At 44.8% G+C, this 20528-nt stretch overlaps 1 protein-coding gene across 7 annotated transcripts in view; it reads right to left on the bottom strand.

Annotated features, from left to right (window-relative positions):
* Window positions 1–20528, bottom strand: part of LOC148903611 (glutamate receptor-interacting protein 2-like) — a 52682-nt gene that overhangs the window by 3351 nt on the left and 28803 nt on the right. For 4 of the 7 annotated variants that reach the window (XM_089005760.1, XM_089005769.1, XM_089005777.1 and 1 more), the window contains exons 10-23: window positions 17511–17636; window positions 15442–15567; window positions 14513–14699; window positions 12849–12994; window positions 12703–12783; window positions 12501–12564; window positions 11770–11915; window positions 11425–11569; window positions 11188–11354; window positions 10503–10685; window positions 8209–8341; window positions 5594–5708; window positions 5298–5498; window positions 7–153 (exon numbers count right to left, since the gene is read on the bottom strand). In XM_089005760.1, the coding sequence (XP_088861886.1) occupies window positions 7–153; window positions 5298–5498; window positions 5594–5708; window positions 8209–8341; window positions 10503–10685; window positions 11188–11354; window positions 11425–11569; window positions 11770–11915; window positions 12501–12564; window positions 12703–12783; window positions 12849–12994; window positions 14513–14699; window positions 15442–15567; window positions 17511–17636 (1967 nt within the window). Of the gene's footprint in view, window positions 1–6; window positions 154–5297; window positions 5499–5593; window positions 6085–8208; window positions 8342–10502; window positions 10686–11187; window positions 11355–11424; window positions 11570–11769; window positions 11916–12500; window positions 12565–12702; window positions 12784–12848; window positions 12995–14512; window positions 14700–15441; window positions 15568–17510; window positions 17637–20528 lie in introns of those variants that run through there. The other 3 variants (XM_089005783.1, XM_089005792.1, XM_089005810.1) reach the window with 3 other exon arrangements.

Below are 20528 nucleotides of genomic sequence, written 5' to 3'. Positions count from 1 at the left end.
AGACACCTGCAGTATCCTGTCGTAAGGCTTTAGGCCTGCCCGGGCGGCCGGCCCGCGAGGACGGATCAGGTTGACAAAGACGCCTTTTTCCAGCAGACCGTCAGACACGCTGAATCCAAAGTCGCAGCTCTCCAGGTCCTTCCTAATCAGCACCTGCGCATGTCACGCACATCTTATGCCGTGTGGAGTCATTTACAGTAGCACTCCCCAACACATTTTTGCTCCCCTACGGACCGGTTTGAGGTCAGACGATATTTCCCGGGAGCGGCCTTCAAGGTGATACAGTGAGACCTCGGCTTACGAACACCTTACCTTACGAACTTTTCGGTTTGCGAATGTCAAATTTATGAAAATTAAACCTTGAAATATGCACTACTTTTCACGATACACACCCACCACGGCTGACTGAGTGATCTTCGGATCTGGCAGAGTGATCTTCGGATCAAGCACACGACAAACAGCGCTCCAGCTGGCGCACCTTTCCACACACTCTCTCTGAATTCACACTTCGATCGACTCAGAGGAGCTTTTTGCAGATAATTTTACTATTAGGAAATTAATGCAAGATATTCTTCTTTTTCTTTCGGCTTTTCCCCTCAGGGGTCGCCACAGCGAATCAATGTCCTCCATCTATCCCGGTTTTGTGCATCCTCTTCTCTCACACCAGCTACCTTGATGTCCTCTTGACAACATCCATAAACCTCCTCTTCGGTCTTCCTCTCGGTCTCCTGCCTGGCAGTTCAAGGCTCAGCATTCTTTTCCCGATATTGTCACTGTCTCTCCTCTGGACATGTCCAAACCATCTCAGTCTGGCCTCTCTGACTTTCTCTCCAAAGCTTCTAATATGAGTTGTCCCTCCAATGTACTCATTCCTGATCCTATCCAACCTGGTAACTCCCAAAGAAAACCTCAACATCTTCAGCTCTGCTTCCTGTCTTTTTTTTAGTGGCACTGTCTCCAGTCCAAACATCATGGCTGGTCTCACCACTGTTTTATACACTTTTCCTTTTATCCTAGCTGACACCCTTTTATCACACATCATACCTGACATTTTTCTCCAGCCGATCCAGCCTGCCTGGACACGCTTCTTCACCTCTTTTCCACACTCTCCATTGCTCTGGACAGTTGACCCCAAGTACTTAAAATCCTCCACCTTCTTTATCTTTTCTCCCTGTAGCATCACTCTTGCACTTTGATCACTCTCATTCACACACATATTCCGTCTTGCTGCGACTGATCTTAATTCCTCTCCCTTCCAGGGCATATCTCCACATCTCTAGTTCCTCCGCCACCTGTTCAATGTTCTCGCTACAGATCACAATGTCATCTGCAAACATCATGGTCCAAGGAGATTCTTGTCTAACATCGTCTGTCAGTCTGTCCATCACCATAGCAAACAAGAAAGGGCTCAGAGCTGACCCCTGGTGGAGTCCCACCTCCACCTTGAATTCCTCAGTCACACCGACAGCACACCTCACAACTGTCTTACAGTCATGATACATGTCTTGCACCGCTCTGACATACTTTTCCGTCACTCCAGACTTCCTCATGCAATACCACAGCTCTTCTCTGGGCACTAGCTCTTCTCTGGGCATACGCTTTCTCCAGATCTACAAAGACACAATGCAATTCCTTCTGACCTTCTCTGTACTTCTTTATCAGCATTCTTAAAGCAAATACTACATCTGTCGTACTCTTTTTTTTGGCATGAAGCAATACTGCTGCTCACAAATGTTCACTTCTGCTCTTAGTCTAGCTTCAACTACTCTTTCCCAGAGTTTCATTGTATGGCTCATCAACTTTATTCCACTGTAGTTAGTACAACTCTGCACATCGAACTTTCTTTTTAAAAATGGGCACGAGTAATCTTGGTCCCCATTCTTCAGGCATCTGTTCACCATCTAATATCTTGTTGAATAACCCAGTAAGGAACACCACCGCCACCTCTCCAAGACATTTCCATACCTCGATGGGTAAATCATCAGGCCCGAGTGCCTTTCCCCCCTTCATCCTCTTCAGCGCCTTCCTCACTTCATCCTTGCTAATGCTTGGTACGTCTTGGTCCACAAAAGTCACGTCTTCTACTCTTTGTTCCTTCTCATTTTCCTCATTCATTAATTCTTCAAAGTACTCTTTCCATCTTGCCATCACACTACTGGCACCTGTTAATACATTGCCATCTCTATCCTTAATCACCCGAACCTGCTGCAGGTCCTTACCATCTTTGTCTCTCTGTCTCGCCAGCCTGTATAGATCAGTCTCGCCTTCCTTGCTGTCCAGTCTAGCATACAAGTCATCATAGGCCTCTTGTTTGGCCTTTGCCACCTTTACTTTAACCGTGCGCTGCATCTCCTTGTACTGCTGTCTACTCTCGTCCGTCCTCTCCGTCCCACTTCTTCTTTGCTAACCTCTTTCTCTGTATACACTCCTGCACCTCCCCACTCCACCACCAAGTCTCCTTATCTACCTTTCTTCCACTCGATACACCAAGTACTTTCCGATCCGTGTCTCTGATTATGTTCGCTGTAGTTTGCCAGTCATCTGGAAGGACCTCTTGCCCACCCAGTGCTTGTCTTACCTCCTTCCTAAATGTCATGCAACACTCTTCCTTTTTCAACTTCCACCATTTTGTCCTCACTTCAGCCTTTGGTTTCTTCATCTTCCTCACTGCCAGCGTCATCCTACACACCGCCAACCTATGCTGTCTGGCTACACTCTCACCAAACACTACTTTGCAGTCACTGATTTCCTTTAGATGGCGCCGTTGACACAAAATGTAGTCTACTTGTGTACTTCTGCCTCCACTCTTATAGGTCACCCCATGTTCCTGTCTCTTCTGAGAGAAAGTATTCACAATAGCCATTTCCATTCTCTTAGCAAAGTCAAACACCATCTGTCCTTCAGCGTTCCTCCTCTGGAGTCCAAACCTGCCCATCACCTCCTCATCATCTTTGTTTCCTGCACCAACATGTCCATTGAAGTCTCCACCAATATACAACCCTCTGACTTCTCGGGATGTTCTGTATGACTTCAAAGTCCAACCAAAATTTCTCCTTCTCCGCCAGCTCACATCCTACTTGTGGGGCATACCCAGAAACAACATTGAACATCACGCCTTCAATTTCTAGCTTCAGACTCATCATTCTATCTGATACTCTTTTTACTTCTAAGACATTCCTAACAAACTCCTCTTTTAAGATAACCCCAACTCCATTTGTCTTTCTGTCTTCACCATGATAGAACAACTTAAACCCTGACCCTAAGCTTCTAGCCTTGCTCCCTTTCCACCTGGTCTCCTGGACACACAGTATGTCTACCTTCCTTCTCTGCATCATGTCAACCAGCTCTTGACCTTTACCTGTCATTGTTCCTACATTCAAAGTTCCCACTCTTAGTTCTATACTCTTGGCGTTCCATTTCTCTCTTTTCCTCCGGGCACACCTCCCTCCTCTCCTTCTTCGACCAACAGTAGTCAATTTTCCACTGGCACCCTGAAGGTCAACAGTCCCAATGACGGCCGTTGTTAGGGCCTCGACCGATCCGGTATGGTATTCAGAGGTTTGATTCGCATATTTGTTCTGGCAAATATTTTTACGTCGTATGCCCTTCCTGACACAACACTCTGTATTTATCCGGGCTTGGGACCGGCACAATAAGACACTGGCTTGTGCCCCCTTGTGGCTACATTAAATGAATGCAAGATGATCCCCTAATAATAATCGTCGAGGACAAGAAGGAGATCATTGAGAAACACGAACAAGGTTTGCGTTTGTGGCGTCACATGTGCACACCGCGGCTGTCATGTGAATCTCAGCCTGACACATCGCTCACGCTGTGTGTCACTTCCCTGAGATTAACTTTCTACGACCATTCTACAAATAAAGAGCCCGGTACCGTCCCCATTGCTACCATACTTCGCCTAAAAGCTTTACACAAATGCGTTATTTAGTCGATGCTTTCACGTGACTAATGACACTGAAATTGTCACGTGCGAGTTGACAGCTGGGGCGAGGGCGCCGCTTGCGACCTCCGCCAGCCGAAGAAGACACTTCAATTTCATTTCATTTCAACGAGTCGCTGTCACCTCACCAGTGACATGATTACGACCCTCCGCCTCGCTGTGTCTTGTGCTGGCAAGTTCAAGAGTTTGCTTTGCCCGAGGTGATTGTTAGCCGCAATCGCGTTAAGTTTGGTACTTTCCGGGATCGCGAATGTCTTGGACGTCCGACACCTTCTCTGAAGGTGTCGGACGTTTCGCTTCTTATCCAAGAAACTTCGTCAGCAAACTAAAGTCATACTGGTAGTTTCTGCCCTATACCAATATATATATCCCTACTGTCCAGACATGGCGGTACAGGTCCCTGCTCTCAGGTTGGGGGGAGCAGAGGACTACTCCCTGAAGCTGCTCCACTGATAGTTCCTATCGTTCTGACTAACGACTGGTCTGATTGCCCCACTTCGACCGGTATCACCTAATCAGTATTACTAATCCTATGTTGCCTAAGCAGGCTATTGTATGAACGATCCAAATTGAACCTAACCCCACCAAACCGGTTTAAGGATTTAGTTGTTTTATGAAAATCGCCTCTTTTGGTTGTCCGACACCTTCAAAGAAGTACAGATGACGGCTGAAGAAACCTTTTCATCGATGGACCACTCCTGTACGACTGAGAGCTTACACAGACGTAGAAGCAATGGAAGTCATTTATTTTTCTGTGGCCCAGTATCAATGACTCACGGACCGGTGCCAGTCTGCGGCCAAGGTGTTAGGACCGCTGATCTATAGAACATGTACCTCTAACCCCAACCCTCCCTTCTTGATGATCAGTACAACTTTAATGCCAAATCATTTTTTAAGCAAATATTCAAATCAGGGGTCTCCAAAGTCAGTTCTCGAGGGCCGCTGTCCTGCCTGTTTTCCAGCTCTCCCAGGAGCAATGCACCTGATTCAAATCGTCAGGACCATTTTGATGTTGCTTCAGAGCTGGCTGATGAGCTGATCATTTGAATAAGGTGTGTTGCTGCTGGGAGAGCTGGAAAACAGACAGGACAGCGGCCCTCGAGAACCGACTTTGGGACTACTGATCTAAATGACCAGCACCGATTTCTAATTTCCAAGATGTCGTTAAATGGCTCAGTACCAAATGGTGAAAACATGTAAGTCAAATCAAAAAACACAACAACTGGGGGGATTTTGAGAGGTGAAAGTCGTCAGGGTGATGAAACGTCAACGGGGTATGCGGTTGAAAAGAGCTTTGTTACAATTTGTAAAATTGAGTTGTGGCAGATTTTCCTACCTTGCGTGGGGGTGCAGTTGGTGAAAGCAAACTATTTGAGCCTGCGCCACACCCATTCGCCACGTCGGCGCCGTGGGTGTCCCGTGGTGGCCCTTCCACTTCTTCTGCCATCACGGGACTCATTTCTGACACAAACATGGAGTCGTCCTCCGTCCTGGTCTCCTCGAGGTACAGGCTCAAAGCGCTTCCTGTCATCGATGCCTTGGGGCGTGGGGGGAAAGACACCCAAAACAAGATAAACGGGAGGATCACACAATCCCAAAGCGCAATCCGCTGACGGTTGAAAGAAGGCCTACCTCCAGCTCACGGAGGATTTCGGACTGGCCACAAGAGTCCTGGTCCGGTCGAGCCTGGGGCCAGAAACCATCATCCCGATTCGGGGTGCCGTGGCGACGAGGGGGGCTGAGGGATCTATGACAACGCAGGAACCACATCATGAGAGCAGCCTTGCCGTCTTGTTGGCTGCTGCTGTCTTCAAAAGCAGTCTGGGAAATTTTGTGGTGGGGATGGAGGGGGGTTTCGCAAAAGAAACAATGTCCCTGGCTCACAACTAGACAGCTCTCAAAACACAATTTTTCCTCTTCCTCAAAGTAAAAAGCAGTTGTGACCTCCACAGCACACACCCCCACACAAACACTAAAGAAAAGAAAATAGAACCAAAATAAGCATGTGACCCCGTTAAAAAAACAAGTTGAAGGAGTGGTCTTGATGCATTTTGGTGTGGACATGAAAAAGGCACACCAAAGAGCTTGTGGGCAATTAGTAAAGCAGATCAGCAAGAGAATACCTGAAGAAGAAGAAGAAAAAAGGGACAGTTTGGACCAGCCACAAAACTAGGCAGCTTTCATTCTACGTCAGACATGTCGAAAGTCGCCCTGGGGGCCGAATGCGGCCTGTGGCCAATTTTCATCCTGCCCGCAGCCTCCTGACATAAAATCAATAAGGTCTGGCGCGCATGTCGAATACGTTGAGCTCTAGCGTGGTTACCCGTGTGTGTTAAAGGACAACCGACACCATTTTTTTGTTTCCTACCTGACATCAGAAAAACGTTTTATAGCATCTAAAATACCCAAAACACGCGGACTGATATTTTTAATGAAATGCAAAACACCAATAAAAATGACTCAAAGTGTGCGAAAACTGCAACAAATTGCGATGCATATTGTGGATTTTCAGAAAGTCCCGCCCCCAGTTCGTGACGTCACGCCAAGACGTCTCGCCTTGCTCAAGAATCAAAACAATGGCTTAAGATTCCGAGAAAATGCTTTCTTGTTCATCATCCAGTTATGAATATTATTCAAATAGTTCTGAAGATGAAAGTATAAATGTTTGCAATCGATTAAAGGAGTCCTCCCATATCAATTTGAGCCGTCAATGACAGCAATGTAGCACCCAGAAAATGTAGAAGATGGCGCCCAAGCTCCGAAGGAAATGGGCTGATTTGTCTGCTGGTAATTTGTGTCAGCGAATATCAAATAGTTGTCTTGGTACAACACACAATGATTCACCATCGCATTATTTGTGTGTTTTCCTTGTAATTTCGCCATCAACACGAAGTTTTCAGACCAAACAAAGTTCCCAAAATGCATTGTGTGTCGCTTTCTCGGTCAGGGGCGTTCCAAACGTGACGTCACGTGGGGATCGTCATCAACTCGAAAACAAGACTTCCTGAATATTCAGTGCGAGTCTTGAAACGTAAAATATAGCTATATACGGTGGATTCTATGTAAAATACCCTCAGTAGAAGTCATTTGAAGTGATTTTACAAATTATTGATACAACTTGTCTGGAGACGTCAGTTGTCCTTTAAGTGCTGCAATCTACTAGCTCAATTACAAACAGCAAATTAGAAATTTGACAGAATGATAAATCCATTTTTCTAAAATGGGAATTTTTTTTCCAAAAAAAATGGCAAAGCTGTTTTATTATCTAAAATTGTAATTCTTTTTTTATTTTCTAAAATGGCGATTTTCTATTTTTAAAATTTAGTGAAATGGCAATTGTTTTTTTTCTAAAATCTTATCTTTGGGCTTTTCCCTTCAGGGTTCACCACAGCGAATCAGTGTCCTCCATCTTCAGAGGCTTGATTTGCATGTTTGTTTTGGCCAAGCTTTTACGTCGGATGCCCTTCCTCACACAACCCTCTGTATTTATCTGGGCTTGGGACTGGCACAATAAGCACTGGCTTGTGTCCCCTTGTGGCTATATATTTTTTTCTTCCAAAATGTTTATTTTATTTTTTCTAAAATGCCGATTTTCTCTTGTTTTAAGGATGATTTTCTAATTTTTATTTTATAAAATGGTAATTTTCAATTTTTTTCAATTTTCTAAAATGGCAATTTTCTTGTTTTGCTAAAATGACATTTTTTCTAAAATTGTGATTTTTCTATGTTTTTTTTTATTTTTAAAAAACAGCAATTTTCTACATTTTTCTCAAATGATAATTTTCTGAAAAACATTCCAAAGTGAGAATTTTCTACATGTTTTTAAAAATTCTAAAATGATGTTTTTTTTAATGGCGACAATGAACCAAAAATATTAGGAAAAAGTCAGTGTTGAGAAAAGTAAAGTGAGGTCAATATTAAATTTTAATGTAATGTGAATTCAATTTTGATATGCATGTTTCAAATGAACCAAAACAATTGTTTTAGCTGAAAATAAAAATTAAAAAGCAAATGTGAAACACTGGTTTGCTGAAATTGATTTCAATAAAAAATTTTAACACGCCAAATCTGACCCCCTTTGCAAAAACATTTAGACAACCCTGGCCTATGCCGTGACCCGCAACGTGCAGGTGACCTTTGTCGGAGAAATTAAAGACAAGAAAGAAAGGGGGGTGGCGGAGGTGAGACCCCTTGGCAGAAATCAAGTTCTGGGACAGAGTGAAAGCGGCGGCCCGGCGCTTTGGTACCCGGGCATCTTGTCCCAGTCGTCCTCATCGTAGTGCAGCGCCAGTCCTGCGGCACTGGAGCCCAGAGGGCTTCTGTACTTGCTTCTCCTCCATTGGTCAGGAGGGAGGAAGACATCCTTGTGAAGATACGTCGCTAAGACATGAGACGATCGTTAATCTCACCGTGAACGAATCAGAAAGTCTTTAAAGGACAACCGACTTTTCCTAACTGACATCAGAAAAACGTTTTATAGCATCTAAAACACCCAAAACATGCAGGCTGATATTTTTAGTCAAATGAAAAACAACAATAAAAATGACTTAAAGTGTCCTAAAACTACTTCAAAATGACTTCGGGATGGCGAGTTTCAGAAGGTCCCGCCCCCTTGTTCGTGACGTCATGCAAAGACATCTTGCCTTGCTCGAGAATCAAAACAATGGCTTCAGATTCGGAGAAGATGCTTTCTTGTTACTCATATGATTCAAATAGTTCTGAAGAGGAAATCATAAATGTTTGCAATCGATTAAAGAAGTCCTAAAGTGTCATTTAAGCGTCTGGACTCCAATGTAGCGTCCCAGAAAATGCACAAGATGGCGCCCAAGCTCCGTTGGAAATGGGCTGATTAGTCTCTTGGGAATTTCTGTCAGCTAGTATCAAATGCAGTGAGACCTCAACTTACGAACTTAATTGGTTCCCAGAGTGTGTAACGCGAAAAGTGTGTATCTCAAAAAAAAAATCCCATAGGAAACCATTAAAATGGGAATAATCCGTTCCCGGGTTTCCATAAAATATAGTTTTTAACTAAATAAGCCTTAAAACTACACACAACATACCTTATTTTATGTATAATAAATGTGCTATTGTATTGTAATGAAATACACTGCATTGTATCATAAAGTCACAAAGAGAGGCACATTACATGAGGGCTGTAATTAAAGAAATAAACTGTGCTGTAAAATAAAGTTTTATTTACCTTTTTGATGGTCGTTGATAGCTTATGGAAGGACAGTCACCTTCCATACCTCTGGTGTGCCTTCTCTTTTCTTTGGAGACTCATCATTTTTGCTGATTAAAAACCTCTTAATTGACACCTGTTGCTTTCTGACTTGTAAGGTCTTACGAAGCTGAGGCATCACATTATCGTTCGTCATGTCGATGATTGTCATAGCCAGTCTTTTCTGGATGGAACTGTTTGGTAAAAGCCTGCAGATCATTCCACTTTGCCAACATTGCCTTCTCCTCCTCGCCCTCAGATGTTCTCGAACCATCCATTACTGGCTTTAAAATCCTCAATAAGCGCCGAATTTCCAGGTTGGCGCATGGCGATATCGGCGTGAATTAGCCTTGCTTTCTCGCATAAAATAGCTTTACTCACGCTGTCGCCGGATAGCTGCTTTTCGTGAATCCAAATTAACAGAAGTTTTTCAACTTCTTCGATTGCCCGAGACCGTCGCTTTGAGAGCACGGAAACACCTTTTGCAACAGACGCTTCTCTGTTCCGGAGAATGGGAGCAATGGTTGACTTAGCATAGCCGTGCTCGGCCACTAAATCACACAAACGCACACCTCGTACGTGTTTTTCAATTATCTCCTTCTTCTCAGCGACGGTGATTTTATTTTGTGTCTTCTTGGGCTGAACGAGCCTGTGGTGTTTTTTTTTTTTTGGTCCCATCATAGTAAAATTATCAGCAAAAAGCTCAAAGTAGGCGATCGACGTGTGCATTCAATGAGAGGGGTGTGGAAAGTAGCGCCGGCTGGAGCGCTGTTCGGTCGTGTGCTTCCGCCAAAGATCACTCAGCCAGCCGTGGTGGGTGTGTATTATGAAAATAGTGCTTATTAAAAGGTTTAATTTTCATAAATTTGACGTTCTTAAGACGAAAAGTTTGTAAGATAAGGTGTTTGTAAGTTGAGGTTTCACTGTAGTAGTCTTGGTGCAACACACAACGATTCACCATCGCGTTATTTATTTGTTTTCCTTCTAATTTCGCTATCAACACGGATCAACATGAAGTTTTCAGACCAAACAAAGTACCCAAAATGCATTGTGTGTCGCTTTCTCGGGCAGTGACGAAACCTACCGTGACGTCACGGTAGGTATCGTCACCAACTCATAAACAAGACTTCCTGAATATTCAGAGCGAGTCTTAAAACGTAAAATATAGCTATATTCGGTGGAATCTTTGTAAAATATGCTCAGTCGAAGTCATTTGAAGTGATTATACAAATTATGGACACAACTTGTCCGGAGACATCGGTTGTCCTTTAATATTTTCACAATGGGGAAATTTGCAACAGGAGCCTTCGACGACCTCACCTTGGCTACCGTAGCCGCCGTCGCATCCCGAACCGTCCCAGGAGCTCATGGCCGAGTCCACGCTGGGCACGGCGGCAAAGTACACCTCAGAGTGGTTGCCCGTCCTCAGCAAGTCTCGCGGTTCATCGTCTGGGTCAATAGGAAAGACGACTTCTCTGTCCACAACCCGCCTCTCATCGTATTCTGGAAGACCAAAGGGGAAACGGCGCCATCAGTCTGGCGCATTTTGACTAATGGATGAAGATGATTATGATGATTTAACCTACTGTATATTAGTGTCACAGTGGAGAAATTTACATTTCACAGCAGCAAAGTTATGAAAGGAAGAGAAAATGATGAAAAGAACCAAGTAGAAAAACAAATGCTTGGGGCTGCTTTATATGTATGTGGGACGGTGGCCCTCGAGGACCGGAGTTTGACACCTGTGGCATAACGGGAATTCAGGAGGGAGATGTGGCCGTTATCTCCTTGGCGACACGGGAATGAAATCACAAGTGTGCAAGGTGACGGCCAATAACCACTCCGTTTGCAAGCGTCACTTGACCAAACTCGGCGACGTCAGCAAAATGCCGGACGAGACAAGTAGAAAGGCTTGAAAGTCGCCACTAAAGTCACATTCGGCGAACGCAAAGCTCACCTGGAACATTGGGGGGGCGGGGGGGGAGACAAGGAATGCTTTTCCTACCATGAAAAGAAGGTGACGGGGGCGGGTGGTCGGCTCGCTTTTTGATTTTGAGTGTGACCGACTCGCCGGCCGTCTGCAGGAGGTGGATGGCCTCGCTCAGCGTTTTGCCTTTCAGACTGACCCCGTTGATTGCCAGCACGCGGTCCCCCACGTGAATGGCCCCCGTTCTGCAGAGTTGGCGGAGCTGTCATGTTTTCAACATGCGGCGACACCCACCCGCCCACACCCTGGTCTCACCTCTCGGCCAGGCCTTTCTTGGTAAGCCCCGAAATGACGACGGGGTCGAAAGGCTCCTCGGTGCCCGAAATGGTGATCCCTAGGGGGCCATTATAACGCTTGAGTTCCACCGTGTAGATGACGGAACCGGACATCTCCAGCTCATCTGGAGAAGATACCTTCACTCAGCCGTGAGGTCAAACGAGCGATTGCCAACGTTGGGGCGACAAGTTTTAAAAAAAAAAACAACAACATCTGCATCCATGTCGTCCAATTATTGAGACCAAATAACAGATTTGAGCGCATCCCAAACGCCTCCACCTGCGAGCAGAGAAACATTTTTGCCATCTTCTGGGACATCCTTACCCACGTTGTCCTCATCTTTCTGTATCCGTAGCTTGACCATGTCTTCGGCTTGATCCAGAACGTGAGCGGCGTCCTCGACGGTGCAGTTGTCCAGACGCACACCGTCAATGGCCAGCAGCCTGTCTCCAGGCTCCAGAGTGCCCGTCCTGAAAGCGAAAAAATTGCAAGCGGGGAACTTACTCGCAACGGGAAAGTCCACTTTCGTCTCACGCCACCTCAACACCGAGATCCTTCTCAAACGGACTCCCGCGGTCACGCCAATTCAGGTATGACAAATTTGTGATTGGGGGTGGGCGTAAAGAGATTAAAAATGAATAGATTAAATTAAATTCAATCAATTAATTAAATGGTTTAGATTAATTCCATAATTACATTAATTAATGTAATCACATTAAAATACATTAGATAAAATTACATTACATTCAATTAGCTTAATTTAATCTAACTAATGATATTGTTTAGATTAATTACATTAATTCATTCATCCATCCATTTTCCGTACCACTTATTCCTCATTAGGGTCGCGGGGGGTGCTGGAGCCTATCCCAGCCGTCTTCGGGCACGGGGCATTAATTAGATCAGTTTAAATGAAATTTGATATACCTTCATTAGTCTCACCGTGGAGTAATTCACAATTCACAGCAGCAAAATTATGAAAAAAAGAAGTAGAAGAACAAAACATCGGAGCTTCGGTAATTATATGTGATGCTTTATGGGCTGAAACCACATACCTGTGCGCTACGCTTCCTTTTCTGATGTCGGAAATGATGAGAATCTTTCCGGGCTTTTTACCTGCTGGTTTCAAAATAAAACCCAGTTTGTACATGTTCATCACACGGGAAATTCATATCTTCTTGAGAAAAAAACGTGGCCGTTCATCGCATCTTCAAAATAATAGCGCCGCCCACTGGACAGTTTGAGAGCAACACTCACCACTGATGGTGATGCCAGTCTCCATTCCTCTTCGCTTGGGGAGTTTGACGTGAAAAGTGCCGCTGCTCGGAACCACGGACTCTAAGGGGCAAAAGAAACGCGACATGGAAGCGGCTCCGGGGTCCTGGATGCGCGCTCACATGTACCTGCCACGTCAAACTCAATCTCCAGCGCGACCTTATTGGCCAGGGCGGAGTCTCGGAGCAGCTGGTGGGCCTCCTCCAAAGTGCCGTCTTCCGTCGGGATGCCATTGATGGATAAGAGTCGATCGCCCACCTGAATCAACCCACACCTGCAAGCACACAAGGACAACATTCCTGCTGACTTGGTTTTTAGTTTTCGGCATGAGACTTGATTTTTCGTTGGTTTGTTCTTGCGCTTCCTATTGTCTTTGTTATTAAGAGAACATTTGTTTTATAGTTGGGTTTTTGTTGCTTCATATGTAGCAGCTGAACTGAATCCCGTGAGAACATTCTGGTCAACAATCGTTGCGTCTATTCAGTCATAAAGGCCTTTGTGAATAAATTCTGGAATTTTTTTTAAGTGAATCCTTGGAAATGACAACAAATTCCTGTCCCAAAATGTTAAATGGACGAACATCGCCGCATGCAGCAGATGAAGCTTGCGCGGCGGATGAGGTGCGAACATCCCAGCGGGAAATCCCTCACCCTTGGATGCCACAACGACGCAGCTGAACTGTCACATGGGGGAGGTGACCCTGTCCGACGGCATCATGACCTCACAGGGAAAATACGATGGGACACCAGGCCAGGCCCACGAGGCACACGCCCAAGAGCACTTGGGATGGACATTAACCAATTTCGAGTGACGAGGGAAGTTTGGAATAAATAAATAAAAAGGTACTTGGCTAATTGATCAATTGATTAATCAATTATTTAATTAACTCATGCAAAAACGTGTTCACTCCAGTGCCAGGGTTTTTGTCGTTGTCGCTTGAATTCCAGGCCCCATAGAATATTGAGTTTTAGGACCACATAAACATTCAATACAGCGTTAGAAACCTTGCACTTTCTTCTTTCATCAGAAAAAAATAGTTAATTCCCAAATTATATGGGTCTTGAGTTATATGAGCTTGAAGTGAGGGCGGCTATCCAAAATACAATGCAATACATACATATTAGTTTATATAGCGCTCTAACAACAGCTGAAGCTGGAACAAAGTGCTAACATGGAAAAGAGAAAATGCTGCTCCCTTGTAGAAAAGAAAAACAATTGCCAGAGGCCACGGCTAGCGCTTTATCGGCACCCAAGGATGAAAAAACAAACCCCGAACAAATTCAGGAATGGCGTTCAACGTCATATTTTCAATTCCCAAATAAATTTGTGAATGGCAGTGAATGAGTTAATTAGTTACGATGTTGATTTAGTAAATTTTGGTTAATTCCCCTGAATCAATCAATTCATTGCCAGCATCGCCAATTTGACTTTAAAAAAATCTCATCTATCAGGTCATGCTAAAAATCAAGGCACCACCGTTTTTTTTTTTTCATGCACTGCAGGGAAGGGACAGAAAGTGTTAAACTGCCCCTCATTCCCGTGGTTCTTGGCAGGCGCAAAATGTTTTTGCTCCTTCTGAAAACTGCAGTTAAGAAACAGAACAAAATCATAAAGGAACGTCGTGCAGTTCTTTGTCTGCTTGCCTCATTTCTATCGTCGTGATGCATCGCTAACGCATCCGCCTTCAAACCAAACACTTAAGCGGCTAAAATTAGCTCGCCTGATGTGTCCTGCCCTAACTGAGCCGTGACTACAAGGTCAGTGCCCAAACCGCTTTGCTCTTGTGCGTTACCTCTCGGACGGACTGTTCGGTTCGATGAAGCGGATGACGGGAGGTGCTGAAAGACTTTCCGTGGCAAAGACACCCCCCTGCAGCTGGATTCCAAAACCTGTCAGCGGGTCTCCCCTCAGGACGATTTCGCTGGTTTCCGTGTGAAAAACCTGGCCCCCCGGTCCTACAGAACTGGATGCCAGCGACACTAAATGGGGACGGGACACAGATTAGTGGAGAATAAACGAGGGTGTGTGTGAAATTCAAGACATGCACTAGTTTAACACATGCGTGCACCGTGGCAGAATGGAAATTCACCCCAAAAATGTAGGCGCATGCCTCCATGGTTCGCTAACGTGTCCGCTCACGCTCATTTCTGAGACCAAGTCTACACGAGCGAACCTGGCACGCTCCGTGGACAGCTCCCCCAGCTTTTTGTTTCAGACACACAAGGTCAGGGAGGTCAAACCAATTTTCATTGCGGGCCACATTTTACTTTTCTCCCAGAGTCCAAAATGACAGTTTATTCGGTTATTGTCATACTTAAAATGTCCCTCTTATTTACCCTGTCTGAGAATTTCAAATTTTGATCCTTATAGCAAGCATCACAAAAGTTGCTATGTTGGATTTGCTTTCGTGGGGCAGATGAAATGATGTGGCGGACCAGCTCTTGATCGCAGGCCTCGAGTTTGACACCAGTGACAGGATGATAGTGTGAGTAAATGTGTGAAATACTTTAAATAAAACTCTATTTTGCTCTCAAATCGTGCATGCGTGCTAGCACACATTTTTTCATCTCGCGGCCATTTGAACATGCCTGCGCGCGCCTTGTGTCCGTGTTAAACACAGAAAGCCGTCCATGACCCAGCACGACGTACGGTCGCAAAATGACGGTCACACTTCCCCTTTCAGCTCTCGACCCGAACGAAGCAACGGCGAGGCGGCCGTACGTGAGCTCTTGTGGTCCCCCTTCCTGTTGCGCCTCCGGCCGGTCGAGGTCCTCGGGCTGGTGGGCGGGGCCGGCGCCGCAGGGCAAGTCAGCGTGCTGCTCCCCCGGCTGCCAAAGCCCGAGCCGGCTGAGGAAGGAAGGTTGCGGATCAGCAGATGTATTGTGCATTCTGCCATTACCCAAGGAGACAGGTTCGTCAAGCACAATCGAGCGAGGATCAGATTTTACGCAAGGAACATCCTAGGTGGCTATTTGAAACAGATTGCTCACGAATGTTTGATAATTCATGACAAAAGTATCAGGCCTCAAAGTTAAGCGCAACTGAAAAAAATGTTTTTTTTGGGGGGGGCATGGAACCAGGGTGACAATAGATTGGAATGTTCTTTTTCTTTCATGTATTCGTAGCATGGGATTTATTATTTGTAAATGTTTCATTCACATGTTTGTGTTCTTTCAAAAACAAAATCAATTTTAACAACATTTTAGGCATCCCTTAAAGGACAACCGACACATTTTTTTTGCTTCCTAACGGACAACAGAAAAACGTTTTATAGCATCTAAAATACCCAAAACACGCAGGCTGATATTTTTAGTCAAATGCAAAACACCAATAAAAATGACTTAAAGTGTCCCAAAACTGGGACAAAACGAGCTCGGAACAGGGCAGATTCAGAAAGTCCCGCCCCCTTGTTCGTGGCGTCACTATTGGTCATACACAGCCTTGCTCCAGAATCAAAACAATGGCTTCAGAGAGTTCAGATTCGGAGAAGATGCTTTCTTATTACTCATCCAGTTATGAATATGATTCAAATAGTGATGAATGTTTGCAATCGATTAAAGAAGCAATCGATTAAAGAAGTCCTTCCGTATCAATTCGAGCCGTCTGGACTCCAATGTAGCGCCCAGAAAAATGCACAAGATGGCGCACAAGCTGCGCAGGAAATGGCTGATTTGTCCGCTGGGAATTTGTGTAAACTTATACATTCTTTATGCTGTTAATGCAATTGGCTGCGACACACAACGATTCACCATGGCGTTATTTGTGAAGTTTTACTTCTAATTTCGCCATCAACACGATGTTTTCAGACCAAACAAAGTACCCAAAATGCATTGTGTGTTGGTTTCTTGGTCACGGGCGTTCCCTCCGCGACGGGCGTTCCCTCCGCGACGGGCGTTCCCTCCGCGACGGGCGTTCCCTCCGCGACGGGCGTTCCCTCCGCGACGGGCGTTCCCTCCGTGACGGGCGTTCCCTCCGTGACGTCACGTAGGGGATCGTCATCAACTCGAAAACAAAACTTCCTGAATATTCAGGGCGAGTCTTAAAATGTAAAATATAGCTATATGCGGTGCTCTTTGTAAAATGCACTCAGTAGAAGTAATTTGAAGTAATTTTACAAATTATGGACACAACTTGTCCGGAGGTGTCGGTTGTCCTTTAAAGCAAGTGTGTCATTATAGTGAAGGTTTCCTCTTGGGGGCCGTTCTGAATTTGGGGAAGTATGTTTCATCCCCTCCAGATATAACATATAGAGCGCACAACAAATTAATGAATAACTAGTTTTCAAATCTGAAGACAATTTGAAATTTTGGTTCGGGCTTGAGCAAGGATCATGGCACTTGGGATGCTCGATTTGCTTTCGCGGACCGAATAAAATGATGTGGCAGGCAAGATTTGGCCTTGACTTTGACACCTGTGACAGAATGGGTTGTTTTCATTTTTTGCACTCTTTTTTCAATTCATCAATTATACGTACTAGGGGCCGTTGTTTGGACGACTTGTGCCATCTGATGGAAGAGGATCAAATGGTAGTCCCTGTCACTTCAAGTCACGCAACCGACGCATGAATAAAGACGGATTACACAATTCCAGAACAAGTTGTGGAACTGAATGCACTCCAGGTGCTTTGGTGGCACAATAGTTGGCGAACGACACGCAAATGTTTCAAATAAAACATAGTTTTGGTTCACGTTCATCGTGCAACAAGGAAGATTTTCAAAAATGGCAAGAGTCGAGAAAAAAAAAGTCTCGCGTGACGGCCAGCAGCGACGCTGTCACGAAGCATCACTTACGTTGGCAGCGGTCGGACTGGTCGTGCAGGTGGCTCGGGCTGTTCCACGTCTTGCCGCGAATGGGGGCCGGCTCCACGGTGCCGCTTTGGTCCCAGTGATGATGGCTGCTGCTCTTCTGGACTTTGACTGTGGAGAGAAGCGGATACTCTGTCGTGAGGTAGAAGCACTCTTGGGTCGACTGTGTTTCTAAAGCTTCCCGGTAAAGTGAAACGACACTTTGTTACCCCGGTCTAAAAGGGGTGAGATTATTCAGAGTACAGTCAAACGTCGGTTATCGAACACTGTTCTCGGCCAGTACGGTTTTCAACCAAAAACTTCGTTTACAACCGAAAATTGGTTCTCGACCAAACTGAGCATACCCGAATGCACCACTCGGGTCCTCTCCGCTTACTTATTCGTTACTTCCTCGGTTCGCATCTTATTGTGACCGATGCATTCGTGTTGTTGAAGCAATATATTTTTAGTAAAAAGTCGACGTATTTGGCTGACATCTACGTACATTGGACGTTATCCTCGCGTAGTATCCAATGGAGAGTCAATGTGTTGTATTGTATTGTTCAATCACGAACAGATTATGGCTGAAAACCGAGGTTTGGCTGTAATTGGCATTGAATGTCTCGGTGTGCCGAATTCTGCCTCACGAAGGTTCGACACACACGAACGGGAAGGGGGAGACGGCAAGAACGCGGGATCTTACATTGACGGGCAAACTTCCCCAAAATTGCCCTGAAAGTGGAAAGCATGTCCATGTCATCATTTTGGAAAAATCCCCCAGGTGCAAAAAAATAAAAAGGCTACAGGCCAGTTGGCTGGTGGGCGTGTTACTGCTGTCTGGCGTCTGCACAGCAGAAACGTTCCGCCCTGATTGGGCGCAGCTGAAGGCCGCCTGTCTAATTGGATCGGTATCAAACTCGAAGAATTTGAGCCAGAGCCGACCCGAAGCGCCGCATCCTTCGATGGGGCCCTTGTGTCGTGTAGTGATGGGAATTCCGGCTCCTCAGAGAGCCGGTTCTTTTGGATTGGCTCACTAATAAGTCCGGCTCTTTTGGCTCCCAAACGGCTCCTGTTTTTTTTTTTTTTTTTTTTTTTTTTTTTTGCTTAAATTAACTACCAAAAATCACGTAAAATTGTGGGGGGGGGGGGGGTTACTTGTGTAAAAAAATTAATCAAACATTTTTATTTATATGGCTTTATTTATCTGTATCAGAGAGCGTTCACTTTCACTTTCCCTGTTTTTACTCTGGTCTGATGATCAGCTGTCACTAATTTATTAATGATTTAATACCAACTAGTAAAAATTATAATTGAATAATAACAGCATAATGTGATAACATTTGACCACTGTACCTGTCTACACTGATCTCCAGTGACCTGCTCAAATGGCTCCAAATCAGTGCATGCGTCCTGAAGAACCTCCCCAGCTCCTCTGTTAAGTTTACAGAAATGTGTCTTTCATTGAACTCAAACCAACCCAACAGAAATGTCCCCACTTTGAAATTTTCAATAAAGTGGCATGTAACTGACATGTAGGATGTCTGTGTAAGCTCTCAGTCGTACAGGAGTGGTCCATCGATGAAAAGGTTTCTTCAGCCGTCATCTGTACTTTTTGAAGGTGTCGGACGTTTCGCTTCTTAGATGCTTCTTCAGAGAAGTAAAGTCTTACTGGTAGTATCGGCCCTATATATATATATATATCACTAATGTTGCAGGAGTTTCTGAAAAACTACAAAGAGTACTTTGGCAACACAAAATTCCTACTTATTTCAAACCGATAAACACTTAAAGGCAAAAATTAGTGCATCCAAAAGATAGGCTGCCAAATGAAAAACAAAGTAATGTAGTTTATTCAATACATTGTAAGAATGAAAATTGTAAAGAGCAATACATTGGGGAGACTAAACAAATTCTCAAAAAAAGACTATCAACATCGCAGGGATAATACTAGCGGGCCTCAATCGGCAGTACATATGCACCTAAAAGCTAGCAACCACTCATTTGATGACAATGAGGTTAAAATCTGAGCAAAATAACTTTTTTTTCTCATAAAAAAAGCTAAATCCTTCATTAAACTGATAAGGTGGGGTGAGGTTCAATTTGGATTGTTCGTACAAAATAGCCTGCTTAGGCAACATAGGTTAGGCAACATTAGTAATGCTGATGACGTGATACCGGAGGGAGTGGGGCAATCAGGCCAATCGTCAGGAATGTAGGTGGGGCTGCAGGCAGTGGTCCTCTGCTCCCCCAACCTGAGAGTAGGGACCTATCATAGCAGTGCCCGGCGCCGTCATGTCTGGACATTAAGAATATATATAGGGCCGATACTACCAGTAAGACTTTAGTACGCTGAAGAAGCATTTTGGATAAGAAGCGAAACGTCCGACACCTTCAAAAAGTACAGATGACGGCTGAAGAAACCTTTTCATCGATGACATGTAGGATGTTGTGTTTCAGGATGTCCAGCAGTCAGTCAGTTGTTAGACAAACAGCTGTGGCTTTTTTGACCCGTTTTTGGACTTCGGCACGTTCTTTGGATTGGATTGGCCTTTATTCGTCTCGCAGTGGAGAAATTTACATTTCACAGCAGCAAATTTATGAAAGGAATGAAAGTAGAAAAACAAAGTACAGGAGCTGCTGGAAAGGCAGCCACTCTCACGGCGCCGTCTTGAAGTCAAAAGAACAAAAAAAAAAAAACTAACAAATAACATGACAACACAAAGACACAGTCATTCATTGTTAAGCACTTTCTGTCCCCTCTTTGCTACACGAAGCAGTTACAGATGAAAGAAGAGAGGATCAAAGTGTCTCTTCACCAGTGGATCAGGGACATCATGGTGGAATGTGCATGTCGACTATAAGCTAAATGTTGAAAGAAAACACGCAGCTGTAGCATCCATTGACGAAAAGAGATTGTCTCACATCTCCTGTTCCATGTGAATCCGCTTCAATTCCAAGCCGTGACAGTTCCACATACGCATCGGCGCTCTGCGCTGACGCTCCTTGTCGCGGGCTCCTCAAGCC

The sequence above is a fragment of the Hippocampus bargibanti genome, linkage group LG01 (assembly GCF_051943395.1).
Source record: "Hippocampus bargibanti isolate YZ-2025 linkage group LG01, ASM5194339v1, whole genome shotgun sequence".
Taxonomy (NCBI): Eukaryota; Metazoa; Chordata; class Actinopteri; order Syngnathiformes; family Syngnathidae; genus Hippocampus; species Hippocampus bargibanti.
Note: the sequence above shows the minus strand (reverse complement) of the source record. Positions and strands in the feature narration are given on the sequence as shown.